This window comes from Acartia tonsa, chromosome 4 (genome assembly GCF_053477335.1).
Source record: "Acartia tonsa isolate MP-2025a chromosome 4, ASM5347733v1, whole genome shotgun sequence".
NCBI lineage: Eukaryota > Metazoa > Arthropoda > Copepoda > Calanoida > Acartiidae > Acartia > Acartia tonsa.
This window is the reverse complement of record NC_137263.1, coordinates 57,921,581-57,937,801: the sequence shown is the minus strand read 5'-3', so window position 1 is coordinate 57,937,801 and position 16,221 is coordinate 57,921,581. Positions and strand designations below refer to the sequence as shown.

At 32.3% G+C, this 16,221-nt stretch overlaps 1 protein-coding gene across 1 annotated transcript; it reads left to right on the top strand.

Moving 5' to 3' along the window:
* Positions 1-13,760: 13,760 nt before the first annotated feature.
* Positions 13,761-16,221, top strand: LOC145317921 (uncharacterized). The gene is made up of 4 exons (XM_080159207.1): positions 13,761-13,819; positions 14,678-14,836; positions 15,123-15,199; positions 15,566-16,221. Exons 3-4 carry the CDS (start codon positions 15,125-15,127, stop codon positions 16,217-16,219), a joined length of 729 nt encoding a protein of 242 aa, XP_080015333.1. The 5' UTR covers positions 13,761-13,819; positions 14,678-14,836; positions 15,123-15,124; the 3' UTR covers positions 16,220-16,221.

Here is a 16,221-nt window from a genome sequence, read left to right as displayed (position 1 = left end):
AGCCGTTTATGAGATAGTATTGATCATGTATACATGCATACAGAATGACATCCTATTAGTGTATATAATATAAAATTTGCATTAAAAATGATAATTATTTTGTTTTTATATTGACAGCATGTTTCTATAATGTACAATAAATATTGTAAAATTAACTAAACATTTGTTTTTTTTATCAAAGCTTTACTATAACTATGGTCTGTACATCCGTACGCACGTCACGGTTAGCTCTTTTCATTATTTAGGTATGTTAGAATTGTCCAGTCGATTTAAAGCTTTAAATACTGATTCTCGTGACAGTTAGGTACGATTTCGAAAACGCAGCAACTCTATAATCGTTACAAGAAAGTCCGTATTTACCATGGTGATTTTAACTTTTCTTATAACAACTTTTTATTCAACAAGGTAAATGATATTTTAAGCGAAGAATCTCTATAATCAAGTTTTAAAACAGCATATACGCATCAAGTTTAAATACTATGTTAGCGGCTACGCCACTAGAAGTCTCTAGGGAGAGTATTTGAATAATATTTTTTGGTGGTTAAGAGTTTTACTAAAACTAATAAAAAAACCTTGACTGGCCCTATAAAGGAAAGCCATATCGTTCAAGCAGTTCTTGAGATTTTTCGGTACAAACAGACATAATATGTTACTTTATAATATTACTAGCGGCTACGCCCCCTAGAAGCCTCTAGGGGCACTGGTAGGAGGGGGAAAAATCGACCTCGTCCCATTTTAAATTTAAGTTACAAAAGAGTTTTAAAAAATATTTTTTTTCGGGAGGGAGGGTGGTGAAGACACCCTCTCCAAAAATAGTTTAAAACCTTCCCAGGACCTATAAGAAGCTTCATTGTAAAGGAGAACAATATCGGTTCAGGGGTTAGCGAGTTCCTTCGGGACAGACAAAAAACGCTTACTACTTTATATAATAGGAAGATCATAATGACGCCCCTCTTAAAAGAAAAAAAATATTTTTGAGGGGTGAAATATTTGTTTCCTGGGGCTATTTCTCTTCGGATGGACTTTTGAGAAACTTCTTTGTAAAGGAGATCCATATCGGTCCGGTGGTTAAGCAAATCCTTTGGAACAAACAGACAAACTAACATAATGTTACTATATAATATACAGATTATAAAGGCGCCCTTCAATAACGAAAGTAAAGAAACAGTTTGAAAAAATAATATTAATAAAAAACCTGTCGGGTTCGAGACTGAACTGTGAAATACTAGAGACATCAAAAATGCCATGTGTGTGTAGTAGGTGAATGCGATGGCTTGAAAACAGGCATTACCATGCACTGCACAGTTAGGACCTCCAGACAAAGGTAGTAAAATCAAAGTTTTGGTTGTCAAGGATGATAAAATCAATGAGTAGGAAAAAATAGAAATATCTAACAAATAAAGTAAATGATAGTAAACAATAAATTATCTATCAATATTTTAAGATAGTATCATATATTTAAACAATACATTATTTAGGATGAATTATACAAAAGATAGTTCCATAGCAGATAATTTTTTTAAAATTCAAGATAATCAGCGAAAAAAGTTAATATCTATGTAAAGAATAAAAATACATAAATCACAGGAGAATAAATATTCCAGTATGGCTTTGAAACCGATTAATATCCGCTGGATTAGAATCTGTACCAAGCCATACTGAAAAAAACATATGTAGCATCGTATTATAGAAATTTTCCACGAATATTAAAATAAAAATTTAAGATTAATACTAGTTTTATTAGCCTAGGCCTTTGGAATTTCAGAGATAAGAAAACTGTTATCAATAATCGTTTTTTCCTTTTAATATCCGCGGAAATATGTCTATTATACGATGCGATAATTAACCATTATATTTAAGTAGTAAAAAAAGTAGAATATATCTATCTATCAAGTACTCTAGGGATTTCCGCCTCTTGTCTGTTTGTATGTCCATCCGTTTGTCCCTTATCTAACAGGGCGAAGGACAAAAATCAGTATAGTCATTTACAAGATCTTTATATGCTTACACATGTCATAATTCCTGGTAATCGATATATATATATTACTTGGATGTTGCATCATATTTTCGCATACTCTCATACAATTAACATTTCAGCTGGCTAATATAACAATACCCAATCCACTCCTTTTACCCAATCCCCTCCTTGACTACTAGAATAAAGTACTGACTAATAAATGAGGAACATAGTAGCAAATTAAGTTATATCTCATGTCATAATATCCACATATGCAGGGGCGTCCAAGCTTTTTATTTTGGGTTGGGGGTAAATTTTTTTAACGGGGAGGGGGTAAAATGGCGCAAATGCGTAGGGGTAAATTTTAAAAATAATTAAAGAAGAATAGTTGAGATAAAACTTTAAAGAAAATATGGTGCTCATGTGGTAGTCGGACAGACGGATAGACCTTTCCTAGAGTATGCTATGCTCCGTGTCTACCGCTAACACCAAGACGTTAATCCCCGGCTTATCACAATTCTAGCCAGCCCATTTTGCCATTGTTTGATCATCAGAGAAAGCGGTCAACTTATCCACCACTGATAAAAGGAGGGAGTTGCCCCTCCCCTCTACATGTTCCAGTAACCTACCCTTTTCCGGGGGACGTCTACCTTACCCCCCTACTGGAGCCTACCCCTCTACTCTTCACCTGGCTGGGGCTCCCCCATCTCCTCTACACCCCTTCTCTACCTAACCCATTTGTAATCTATTTTGTATATAAGCTATTAACTTGTTGTATGTGTATTCAGTTCAAATATATCTTTCAAACAGTAACTACTTGTAGTACTTTATTGATAGAATCCTTACACAAGGACTCTGGTAGGAAATTGACAACTTATTCATACGTACTGTACTAAATCAATCATTACTTGGACTAATTTAACCAAATTAGGTTTTTTTAAGTTTTTGATATTTCATACAACCCCCTTAAGTTATTCATTACAGTAAAATACAATTTTAAAATCTATTTACTGTGTAAATATGCATAAATATGACGTTTTTACTGACAATTATGTTGATTTTTACTCAAAGCATATATCTTGTAGACAATAAAATGATTATAACTTTCGTTCTATTTAAGATAAATTGATGAAATAAAAAGTACATTCAACTTTATTAAGCTGAAAAGTCACTTATTGATATTAAGAAATAATAAACCCCTTTGATTGGGGGAGGGGGGGGCGTTGAGTATCGAAAAAAGAAACTAATGTAAATTTCTTTTCTACGGTGGGTTTTAATGATTCATATAGCAGCCAAACTGTTTTAGGCAATACCCATTTGTCTGTCTGTCCCTCTGTCTGTCTGTCCTTTTGTCTGTCTGTCCCACCACTTGTCTGTCTATCTGTCTATCTGCCTCTCTTTTGGATTTCAATGAATCATCTAGCATAGCCTAATTGTAATTTGTTAATGCCTCAAAGACTCTCTGTTACTATTTACCTGTCCCTCTGTCTGTCTGTCTGTCCCTCTGTCTGTCTGATCATTCACAGGTTCTCTATTGGATTTTATCTAATTAATTGTCTATTTTAGTTAAACTTTGATAATTCTTCTTGCCCGTCTGTCTGTCTATCTACTGAGTTTCTACCCTTGGTCTAACAGACTTATTCACTTAATTTATAAAAAATTAGATTTAACTAATAATGGTGGTATCTTGTACCAAGAGATACACAAATAACCCTGTGTTGAAAAAAAACAAATAAAAAATGATTCAATTTCTTCTATGAAGAAAAGTGTAATACATGTTGCTTTATTCTCTTTGTACATCAAAAATATGTTTCAAATTTATAATATCAGGTTATATTCCATTAATTTATTAACAACTAAATTTTTTGACACCCCACTTTTGACGTTTGACAGCCCCCTTTAACTAAAATCAAGGGTGATTTTATTAAGATTTTACCAAACCTACTTTACATAAGAAATTTATTACATTTTAAATTTTTTTTTATAAAAAGAGGATTGGGATATATCTCCCTCCCAACATTAACTTTAAAAACTATTGTAAAATATATTAAAAGTTATAAGTTTATATCTATCAAGATCATTAAAGGAATTAACTCAAGTTTGAGGGGGAGGGGGGGCTTAATGCAACCATCTCGTAATCAATGCACAAATTGCACTTAGAATTTGAATTTTGTTACAAAACTTGGCATGAGTAATCCTTGGTAAATCTATTTTCCCAAAATGGAACAAAAAGTTGGAAAAGTTATGGCTAACAGCTGGCGGCTCAGTCATTTAGCCGTTTTTGGGCTATATTCAGGGCGAAACTATCATTAATTGCATAGGAATCAACTTTTTGAAATATATTTTTGCTTGAAATATCCATTTTTAAAATTTCTTGTACCAGCTGCTAGAACTGGCTGAAAATGGCTGGGAGCGGCTAAGAGTATGAAGAGTATATAGGGCTTGTGACATGTCTAGGGGTAGGTTTTTATTGGTACTGAGCTCAAAAATACTACTATAAATAGTGGGGGTCCATCCATTTGGCAGCTGGGGCTGTTACACAGACTGTTAAAAACCTACCAAGAGACACGTCACAAGCCCTATCTACTCATTCTACTCTTGGCCGCTCCCAGCTGAGCTGCGGCCATTAGCAAGCTGCCAAATGAATTTTTTTGTGGTATTTTAAAAATTAATAAAATAAAATTAATGGTCTTCTTATCAATAAAGGGGGGTTTGGTGCTGGAATGTGGGCAAAATTGATATATATTGAGCTAAAATTTTTAAACTACCTGGTCCAGTAGTTACTGCATCTAAAAGAAAAACAAAATTAAATTTTTTTTTTTAAGTTAGGTAAGAAAAATTGCAAAAATGGAATTTGACTTTGCAGATTTCTTGCTACACCTTCATATGTTATTATTGAGACTGCTCCATTTTTTTGGTAAATTTCAGGTTTATATTGACATACTAGAATTGAAATTTTGTAAAAATTTTTAAAATTGAGATCACACAAAAGAACTAAAAAAACATTCTTTTTGCAGATTTCAAAAACTTTGTAGTGCTCGTGAGGTCACAATTATTGCATCACAGAAAAAAATATTTAGCATGTGTCATTTTTTTGCTTAAATCAACCACATTTTTACTGGGGGCAAAAATTTTTTCAAAATTTTTTCATGGTGGGATGATTTAATCTACAATATGTACTTTTGGCTGTTGACAGCTGTTCTCAGCCATTTTTGGCAGTTTTCAGCTGTTATGACAGCGAAATCTAGAAATTAAAAAAGTGTTTTTAGTAATATGTCCTTGTCCATGACATAAAGTTATAATGTTAATTAAGAAAAGTTTAATTTCATGGAAATATTCAATTTTTTATATCCTTATAAGCCATTACCCAGCTACCACTATTTTTGGTAGTATTTTTCAGCTCAACACCCCTTAAAACCTATCCCTAATGGATGATTCCTACGTAATTATTGCTGGATTTGCCCTGAAAATAGCCCAAAAATGGCTAAACAGCTGAGCAAACAGCCCTTAGCCATAACTTTTCCAAATTGTTGTTCCATTTTGGGAAAAAAGATCTACCAAGGATTACTCATGCCAAGTTTTGTAATGAAATTCGAATTCTAGGTGCCATTTGTGCATTGATTACATGATGGTTGCCTTAACCCCCCCCCCCCCCCCTTAAGATTAACTTTTTGTTAAATTTTGAAAAACAGACCTACTAAGGATTACACATGCCAATTTTCATAACAAAATTTGGATTAATTGATTATGGGATGGTTGCATTAACTCCCCCCCCCCCTACATATGTATGAGAGTTTCCTCATGTCTCAATTTACTAATTAAAAGTTGTACAGTACAGTTGTACAGAATATTGAAAGATTTTTTTAGTAAAGTCTGGAAATTAATGATTAATTTATCTAAAAATAGATAGCATAGAATTATCTTAATCAGTTGCTTAATTTTATACACCCGCCTTAAACACCTCCCCCCCCCCCCCTTACTCTTTATTTTAAGGGGTGTAAATTTATTTCCTTTACACCCCCTTGGAATTTATAGAGGGGTGTATCTGAGGGTGTAGGCTCTTGTCAAGAGGGTGGACATGGGTTTACACCTAGGGAGGTGTATCCATCCCCCTTAATTTTACAAGGGTGGTGTAAACAACCCCTACACCAACCTTTTGCACGCCTTTGAACTTAACTATACTTTTAGAGTAAATAAAGTTGTAAATTCAGTAACTATTCTACAAAAATTATCTTCCTAAATTGATATATGATTTTCAGGGTAATCTCCGGTGGACTAAACATTAAAATTTTATGGAAAAAAAGATATCTTTGGAACATGCATGTCTTGAAATTATCCCCCCTTTGTACTCAATACGCATTATTAATTCTAAGTGCGTCAATTTTGCGTTTAAAGATACCCTTAGTTTAAACATTAATTTCTCCAAAAAATGATGAAAAAAGATAAGATTTTTTTTGATAAAATGATAAAAGTATATGTAAAATGAAATAACCAGCAAAAAAAATTACAAAATTACGTTAAATAGAACGAAAATTAGAGCGTTTTGTATGCCTTATAAAATGCGTATTTCTCATGAAAATTGTAACGATTTAGTGTATTGAGTAAAATATTTACAAACTTCCCGCTTTATAAGTAGCTAGAGCCTTTGTGCTTAAGGCTAGGGGCTCTTTTGAATCGAACTCGCGTTGTAGGGTTGAAACGCTTCACCCTACCACACTCACACACAAAGCACCCTAGTGAGCTGTGATAAAACCCTCCCCCCTATTTTGAAATAACTTGAGAAAAATAAGTGGATGGTGGTTTCAGTGCTCAACTAGGTACTTTGTGTGAAATCACCAAAAATATTGGAAGTTCTAAATACAAATGTTGTTCAGATAATCTGTTATATATGGTTTTATAGTCAGTTGGCCGTGGATACAGAAATAATAAAAGAGAATAATTCCATTGTTTAGTCAACGTATCTTTGAACAATATCTTTAACAACCAATTTAATTGTTAATAGCTGTGCAGAACTGGTTTCTATCCAGCGGATTTGAATCAAATCCGGAGGAAAATGTCCTTAAAAGTTTTTAAATTTCTGTTTTGCCTTATCTTCTTTTAAGCAAATAAAGTTTTTTTAAATAGCACAGCTACTCTGTAGGTTTTCTTTCATTCTCTTTCCCTCCCTCAGTCTGTCTCTTAGGTTATCTTTTTTTCTCTCTCTCTCTCTTTCTAATTTTCTCTCTCTTTTTCTCTCTCTCTCCCTCTCTCTTCTTCTTCAATCTATATCTCTTTCACTTTCTCTCTCTCTCTCTCTCTCTCTCTCTCTTCTTCAATCTATATCTCTTTCACTTTCTCTCTCTCTCTCTCTCTCTCTCTCTCTCTTTCATATTACCGATAACATAACACTTTATATTGAAACAAAACTTTATTAACTTTAATGGCTGAGCTACCTATGGATATATCTTACTCGTTGTAGAGTTCATTTAAAATTAGGAACATAGACTGTTCTTCAGAAATTTAATTGAATTGAATAATGAAATTTAGTTATTTATCCATAGTACAAAGTAGAACGATGTCTTTCTGTCTGTCTGTTTGTTTGTAGCAAAGGATCTTGCTAACCGCTGAACCGATCGGGTTCTCCTTTACAGGGTAGTTTCTTATAGGTCCTGGGAAGGTTTATTACAATTTTCTTGAGGGGTGGGACATCCCACCCCCCCCCCCAAAAGAAAATATTTTTTCAAACTAAAATTAAAGTAATGGGGTCGACTAATCCCCCCCCCAAAAAAAAAAATTCCCCCCCCCCCAATTTTTTTATATTTTTCTTATAAATCTAAAACACCAAAAAATGGGTTGATCAAACCTCTCGGGGAAAAGCCCCTAGAGGCTAGGGGCGATGCCGCTAGTTTATAATACAAAGTAGAACGATGTCTGTCTGTCCGTCTGAAGCTTAAGTTCTTGGGGGGTGGGACAACCCTAATCCCCCCCCCCCTCAAAAAAATTTATTAAAAGATTGAAAAGAAAGCGTTATGGATAACCCATAAAATTATGGTTCGCAGCACCCAAATATGTTGGTTTTTTTTTGTAAAAATATGTTCGAAATAAGTGGTTGCATCTCCAATTTTTTTAATTACCTCTTACCTAAGGGCTAGGGGCGAAGCCGCTAGTCTATAATACAAAGTAGTACGATGTCTGTCTGTCTGTCTAAAGCTTAAGATCTCAGTAACCACAGAACCGATTGGGCTCTACTGGTCATGTGATTAGTTTAAGCTATTTTCTTGGGGAGTGGGACAACCCCAACCCCCCCAAAAAATGAAAAATACCCCCCCAAAACAATTTTTTTTTCGTTTTTAAAAATTAAAATTAAAAAGTAGGGTCGACTACCCCCCAAAAAAAAAAATTCCCGCCCCCAAATTTTTTTTATTTTTAAAAAATTTAAATAACACAAAAATAGGTTGATCAAACCTCTTCGGTATCTATAATACAAAATATCTGTCTGTTTGTCTGAAGCTTAAGATCTCAGTAACTACTGAAGTGATTCAGCTCTACTCTTCAGAAAATATACCTACTGATCTTGTGATGGTTTCAAGCTATTTTCGAGGGGGGGGGGGGGGTAAGTTAACCGACAACCCAACCCCCCCAAAAAAAGCAATTTTTTTACCTTTTCTTTTTAAATCTAAAATACAAAAAAATGGGTTGATCAAACCTCTTCGGTTAAAGCCACTAGAGGCTAGGGGCGAAAGTGCTAATATGTAACTTACCTTTTAGATTATTTCATGATTTGAGGATATGTTTTTTTGGGAGATATCAAAATTAGAGGCCTTTTTTTTGTTGATTCCTCTATCTAATGTGTTCATATAACTTATTTTTGTCCGTTTGTTTGTAAAAGCGCAATGAACTGAACATTATTTCAGTTTGGAAATGTTATTTACATCTAGGATAAAAGGCTAGGTTTGTAATGATTTTTTCCAAAGTTTTACTCTATAAATTATTCTGACTTTTTGTTTGACAGGTTGTTTCCCTCAATGTGCCTTATTGAACAAAGAACCCCTCAGCCTTGTTTCAAAATAAATTGCTGTAATCCTTATCAACACAGAGTATAAAGCTTATGGTAAAATAGTTTATCTACAGGTATTATATCCCTGTCCTGGACTTTTTGTCAATAAAAAACAAGGCTCTGCCAGAGAGAGAGGGGGGACAGTGGGCTGTTTAATTTATTAAAAGTCCCCAAGGTTTTATAGTAACTTTTTCTTATTCGTTGGCTTAACAACTTTGGGGACTGTTTGGATTGAGTGCCCTTACGTTTCAACCACTAATCTATGGAAGGGGTAATTTTTTGTATTAACATTGGGGATGTACATCAATTAGTCAGCCATTGTCTTATCCCTTTAGATCCCTGGTATCTGCCACGTCCTATTAAATTTTAACCTGAAAGATAAGGAAGGATTATACATATTTTAGTTGTTTCTTGGCGTGATAACCTATAGCACATTTTTTTTGTTTAAAAGGTATTAAAACGTTTACATAAGCTTAAAATTAATTATGAACATAACAAGAATGACCACATTATTTTACATTAATCCAGCAGATTTTTAATTTGTAATAGTAACAGTCGTGTTTGTCTATTGTAGTAAACTGATATGGTTCTTTTTTTTTAGTGAAGCTTCTTATTGTTTCAGGGGAGTTTTGTAACTTTTTTTCTTCTAAATATACTTTACTAGCAACCTTTAGTAGATACTTATTTATCTATTAATAAATGTATTTATCAATTTAGTTAAAGAGAATCTTTGCTCCTAATCAGAACTTGGCCTTTGTCTTATCTCTGGATTTGGGTAAGTGTTAAAATTATATATTTTTAGAAGCAATGGTTTTCTATAATTAGGGTCGGTTCGTCCGTCAGACCGTCCAAAACGGTTAGCTCTTTTCGTTAATTTAGGCATGTTAGAATTGTCCTTTTGATTTCAAACTCTTAAAATTTTGATTTCTTTAGTGGTTAGGTACGATTTAGAAAGCATATCAACTCTATAATTGTTACATGAATGTCAGTACGTCCATTTTAAACAAGTTGATTTTTAACTTTTTAAAAAGCAAAATCTTATATGATATTGTTAATCGATGTATTTGTTTTTTGGAATACTGATTCCTAAGACAACAAAGTACATTGTCAATATTTGTTTGTCCTACCGTTTCATAGCTCTTCTTTTATGGATGTTGTCATCCTTATTATAATTATCACAGCTTATATTTAACTAGGCCACCTATTTCTTATTTAAATAATTTACTGATTTTAAAAATGGCACCTATGTTTTTTTTTATTTTGAAAATTGACTACAAAAATGAAAAGAAAAAAGTGAAAACAAATGAGGAAGATATGTTACGTACACATATACATATAAGTTAAAATTTTTATCAATTCATTTATTTATTGATTTAGTTATAGAGAAGCTTTGCTTTCAAGGACTCGGCTTATCTATATTGCATGTTTAAGTACATTCCCCATATGTCTGTCCTTTTACTAAATTACCTTTTCCTGGTCAACTGAATTTAAGTTTCCGATCGTGTACACAGTTTCCTCATCCTATCTCAATATTTACTACTAGCTAAAAAAGCTTCAAACTTAAAAAAATCTAAATCTTAATTTTTCAAACTGGAAGTTTGAAATAGGATGAGGAAACTGTACACAAACGGAAACTCTAATTCAGTTGACCCCTTTCCTTCTTTCTTTAAATATTAGCGCTGCTATCTATATGTATGTATATGTACCACCAACTTCTTAAGGGGCATTTGAAGAAAGGGGGGGGGGGGATAGGGGAGATTTATCTCCACTTTTAATTTTAATAAGACTCAATTTTAATCAGTCTCAAACAAACCTTTGTACAGTAAAGAACCATGATAAAGTAGGGATAACCTTATTCATTATATTACATTTAACTTTTGCTTTGTATTTTCGAGCACTTTTTCATTATTTTGTTGTTTCTTTACTTTAAAATAACCTATATTTTTTTTAAAATATGTATCTGATTTTACTATAAATATATGAAATATGGTTAATTTTGTGCAGGTTGACAAGGATTAGATGTGATTTAATCCAAATATATTCCAACAAATTGAGCTGTGTGTTTTTCCTTGGATAGTCTCTTTTCAACAACATCGCTGTGTATTATTCCATTTTAATAAGATACATAAAGTTTAGGTAATACAGACGTTATTATTTTTATTTAAAGAGAAGATGCGCTTCTTAGGCATAAGTTGGTCTCAAAGTCTGTAATCTGTAATAAAACTACAAATTTTTATAAATAGCGCAGCTACTCTGTATCTCAGTTATATCTGTCTGTTTTTCTAAATACCTTATTCTGAATGTTTGCGCAGACACTATACATATATATTTATTTATCTTCTTATTATTACAATTTAACACTGACGACAAAAACTTGTATAAACCAAGGATGACAACACCCCTAAAGGCAAGGCTTTTAAACGGGTGGACAAACGAACGTTAACACTTATAACATTGTACTTTGAGTACTTAGTACTCAGTATTCCAAAAATCAGATCAATCGGGTGATTTTATCACATAAATTTTTTTTGTTAAAATAGTTAAAAAATCGACATGTTAAAATGGACGTACAGACATTCTTGTAAGCATAACAGAGTTGCTACGCTTACTACAGGAATCACAATGACAAGTTTTCAATGGATAGGACAATTCTAACCTGTTTTAATCAAGGAAAAGAGCTAACAGTCAATGACATACAGCCAGACAGACCAATCCTAATTATAGATATAAATTAAAGAAATATTGCTTCTATTGCATATATTTATTTTAGTTGTAGAGAAGCTTTGCTACTTTGGAATAACTGTAGCCTTGGTGTTATCATCCGCAGATAGGTAAGGGATAAAACATTTTGATAAGTAGTGCAGCTACTCTATAACTAGTTATCCACTCCTACAAATAACTTTTTCTCTCTTTTTTGCCAACAAAAAGAGGATTTTATCTTATTTGGGGGGGGGGGGAGTTCAGTAATTAAAAAAATAGCTTAAAACCACAGCAGGACAAATAGCTATGTCCTAATCAGTTCAGCGTTCCGGACATCTTAAGCTTAGAACAGACAAACAGACAGACAGACATTGTCCTACTTTGAATTTTAGATAATATACTGATATTTGAGCTTACATTAGATTTAAAATAAAACAATAAGAAAGATCTATTGTTAGGGACACACATATAGGTATATAATATAGAATTATTAATTAATGTATTATATTTTAGTTGTAGAGACGCTTTGCTCCTGAACAATAACTGTAGCCTTGTTGTTGACATCCGTAGTTAGGTAAGTGTTAAAACATTTTCATTAACAGCACAGCTACTCATTAACTAGGTTATGCCTGTCTGCTCTTTATCTCTTTTTTGCTACAAAATTTGGGGGATTCCCAGTCCCCAAGAAAACAGCTTAAAACCACAGCAGAACCAAGAGCTCCTGTCAATGAAGAGTAGAGCCTAACGGTCTAATGTTAGGGACACACATATATATATATGATACAGAATTATTGACTGATGTATTTATCAATTTAGTTGTAGAGAAGCTTTGCTGCCAAAGAATAACTTTTCTTGGTCTTATCTTTTGTTGTTAGGTGTTGAAAAAATTATTTATTTTCATAAGTAGCGCTGCTACTCTTTGAACAGGTTATATCTGTCCTTTCTCTTAATACAACCTGTCCTTTTTTACAACTTTTATTTACCTTTGAATTTCTAAATCTGACAACAAATAATTTGATTTTTAATATGTATTTTATTTTAGTTATAGATAAGCTTTGCTCTTTGGAATAAATTAGCCTTTGTCTTATCTTAGGTAAGTGTTAAAATTTTATATTTTTTTTTAAAGTAGCACAGCAATTCCATGACTAGGTTATGTTTGTCCTTTACTCTAAATTCAACCCCCAACCCTCCAAATTTAATTTTTTAAACTAAAATTTCCACTAGATAGCTGAATATCTAAAACTGACAACAAATAATATTGAAAGACATAAAACCAAGGCTCATACAAAAATAAAGAAGATTAGATACTTTCGGGGTAATTATAAATAAATGTTTTTTATTAATTTAATTTAAGAGAAGCTTTGCTCTTAAAGAATAACTTGGCCTTGGTGTTATCTTCTGCATTGTGAATGTAAGTTTTAATATTTCATAATCATTAGTGGCGCAGCTACTCTATATCTAATGTATATCTGTCAATTACATTTTCTATATTCTCTTTAAAAGCGAAGCTTTTCTATAATTAAGGTCGAGCCCATCCGTACTTCATTCCGCAACGGTTAGCTCTTTTTGTTCATTTAGGCATGTTTGAATTGTCATATAGATTTCAAACTTTGCATGATGATTCCTATATCATTAAGGCACGATTTAGGAATTGTAGCAACTCTATAATCGTTACCAGAAAGTCAGTACGTTCATTTAAAACATGTTGATTTTTAACCTTTTTTAACAACAATTTTTTATGTGTTGTAATTATCCTATTCATCTGATTTTTGTAATAAAGGTTTCTATTATATCAAGTTATATTGTTATAAGCAAAGCTTCTCTATTATCAAGTCCTAAAAATGTAAGTATGTTCCTAGACAATATCCTGTATTTAAGCAGTTTTTCAAATAAACAATTACAATTTTGTTTAGACTCATTTATTTATATTATGTTTATTCTACGAGTGTTAATGTTCACTTGACCTAACTTTCCAGAGCTTCGCTCTTATGGAGTTGTCATCCTTGTTATCTATATGATTTTAGAAAAATATATGTATAGGAGAGATTAACGTATTTATTATTTTAGTTAAAGAGAAGCTTTGCTCCTCAGAATAACTTGGCCTTAGTGTTATCTTTAATGCTTAGGTAAGTGTTGAATTATTCATTTTTACAATAAGTGCAGCTATTCTTTATCTAGACTGTGTCCCTCCACCTTTTTTGCATTATTGACTTTTTACACTTCATGGTCAATATGAAAAGGATCATGTATAGTATATACATAAGATAAACATTTTAACAGTATATTAGTTCCATATAAAGTGCATTTTAAGCACTGATAACCCCACCCCCTTCTTATTAGATAAATTGAATAAAGGGGGTGTTTGTATGCCTAAACCCATAGGGAAGCCAAGTAATGTACTCAATTTAACCAAACCTAACCTGGCTAACTAGGCTACACCTCTAGAGGCCTCTAGGGTTACTTGAAATGGTGGGGGTTGATTTCGACCCCAATTTTTTATTTTAGTAATAAGAAAATAGGCGGGGTAGGATGGGATTTTTTACCCCCAAAAAGTTATAAACCTTTTCAGGACCTTTGCAAATGACTATTAAATCAAACTGAACTGCCAAATAATATTGAATACTGTAACTTTTTGTAAATTTTCCAATTACTATTGTGTTTTCAACTAGCAACTCCATTTTAATTCAACTTCTTAAATATTAGGAAATATGTCTTTGCCATGAATGTTGTCATCCCATGATTTATATTTTATGATTCGTTTTATCTTTATCATGATAAAAATAAACATGATTATGATATAACAAAAAATATTTTTATAATTGGATGAAAACATTGAAGTGAATGTGAATGACATAAATTTTAGTTAATTAAAGAGGCACTATCACAATTTAGCATGAAGCAGGGGTAGTACTCAAAAATATTTCTAAAATATAATTGAACTTTTTATGTTGATTTAGTTTTTACTAAACCTTCTTAAATTTTAGGCAGTTTTGTTGACAAGAGATGTTTACAAAACTAGCGATAATGTTGCAAATATAAAAACTGGCCGATCTTAGATTCTCTAGACTAACTAGCTGCCACAGCAACAGCTGGGAGTGCTGTTACAGCTTGTTTGCAATGAGATAGCTGTATTCTGGGTTTAGGTAAGCTTCGCTAAGGTGCTAAAATTTATATACACTTGGTGAAATTATCAAATTCTCTCTGCAGAAAAAGATCTCAATAATAGCTGCAATTTTATTTCTTCTTTACAGTAAAGCTTCAAATGACTGAAACAATTATTTAAAATGTAAATTAAAAATTATTTTTGACGTTATTGTATTAATTGAAATTAAAATTTGATAACAATAAAAATTGCTTATTTCTATTGGATAGAAGAGCTCCGAAATTACTTGTGCATTTAGTTACATAATCTTAAATTTTTTTATTTAGAAATGGAGGAATTAGGCAGTGGAACTGAAATGGATGAAAACACAGGTTGTGCAGGTCCTGGTAGTGATTCTAAAAAGGTATGTATTCTGTGTTTAGTCATTAAAATTATACAAAGATATTTTAGGACTTTAACAAAATATTAAAAATTGCTAGGCTACAATGTTAATTATCAATCAATTAGAAACCCCATTCAGAAACATTGAACTTTAGTAAAAATATGATGCTATTTTCTGCTGCAAAAATCAAAATTCCACTCTATTAATATCTACATAGAAAATAATGATTTCAATTTTACATAAATATATTTTACCCAGTTTTTTTTTAAAATGAGTTAGTTATTTGCTTTTAGAAAAAAGACCTAAAATTTAAGATTGCTAAATTATAGTCAGAAATTATTTGGAAAGGGACCTAAATGATAAGTGTTAACACAGAATGATATTTAGAAGCAAGTTGAGATTGAGTCTACAATTTCTTCTACCAAGTGTACTTGTGGATTAGAATTTGGAGTTTTCCCTTTATCATCACAAGATTCTCAATCATCAAGTTTAGCTGAAGAATTTGGTAAAATGAGTATAAACTTTCATGGCGCTGCAGGAGAAGAACAAAGAATATTAGTTAAAGATAAGATTGAAGAGATAAAACAGAAAGTAGCTGATTATTATTTTGATCCTGGCTGTAAGGTTATAGCTATTCCAAATCATTTTGTAACACCCAAGAAACCGACTGTGTTAGGAAACAAGGGAAGGGAAAAGCAAGATGCTCAGATTTTGGATAAACATCTTGAAGATTGTTTACATCATGAGCTTGTCAATGAAGCAATAAAATCAAATATAGAAATGTTTATATTGAACAGCTTTCAATCAGGTGATTGTATCCAACAAATAGTCGAAAAGGGAAAAAAAACCAGAGGCAAGGATAAATATTCAGAATTTAATAAGTATGAGAAAGGAGTGAAGAAGATCCTTGAAATAGAAGATATTGAAGAGGATGAATTGAAGTCTTGTATTGAGGAACATAAGAAGTGGAGGGAAAATCCATTGGAATTTCAAAGCCCACAGACCTGGCTGTTTCAACAGGAATGTTCATATTTCATATAATA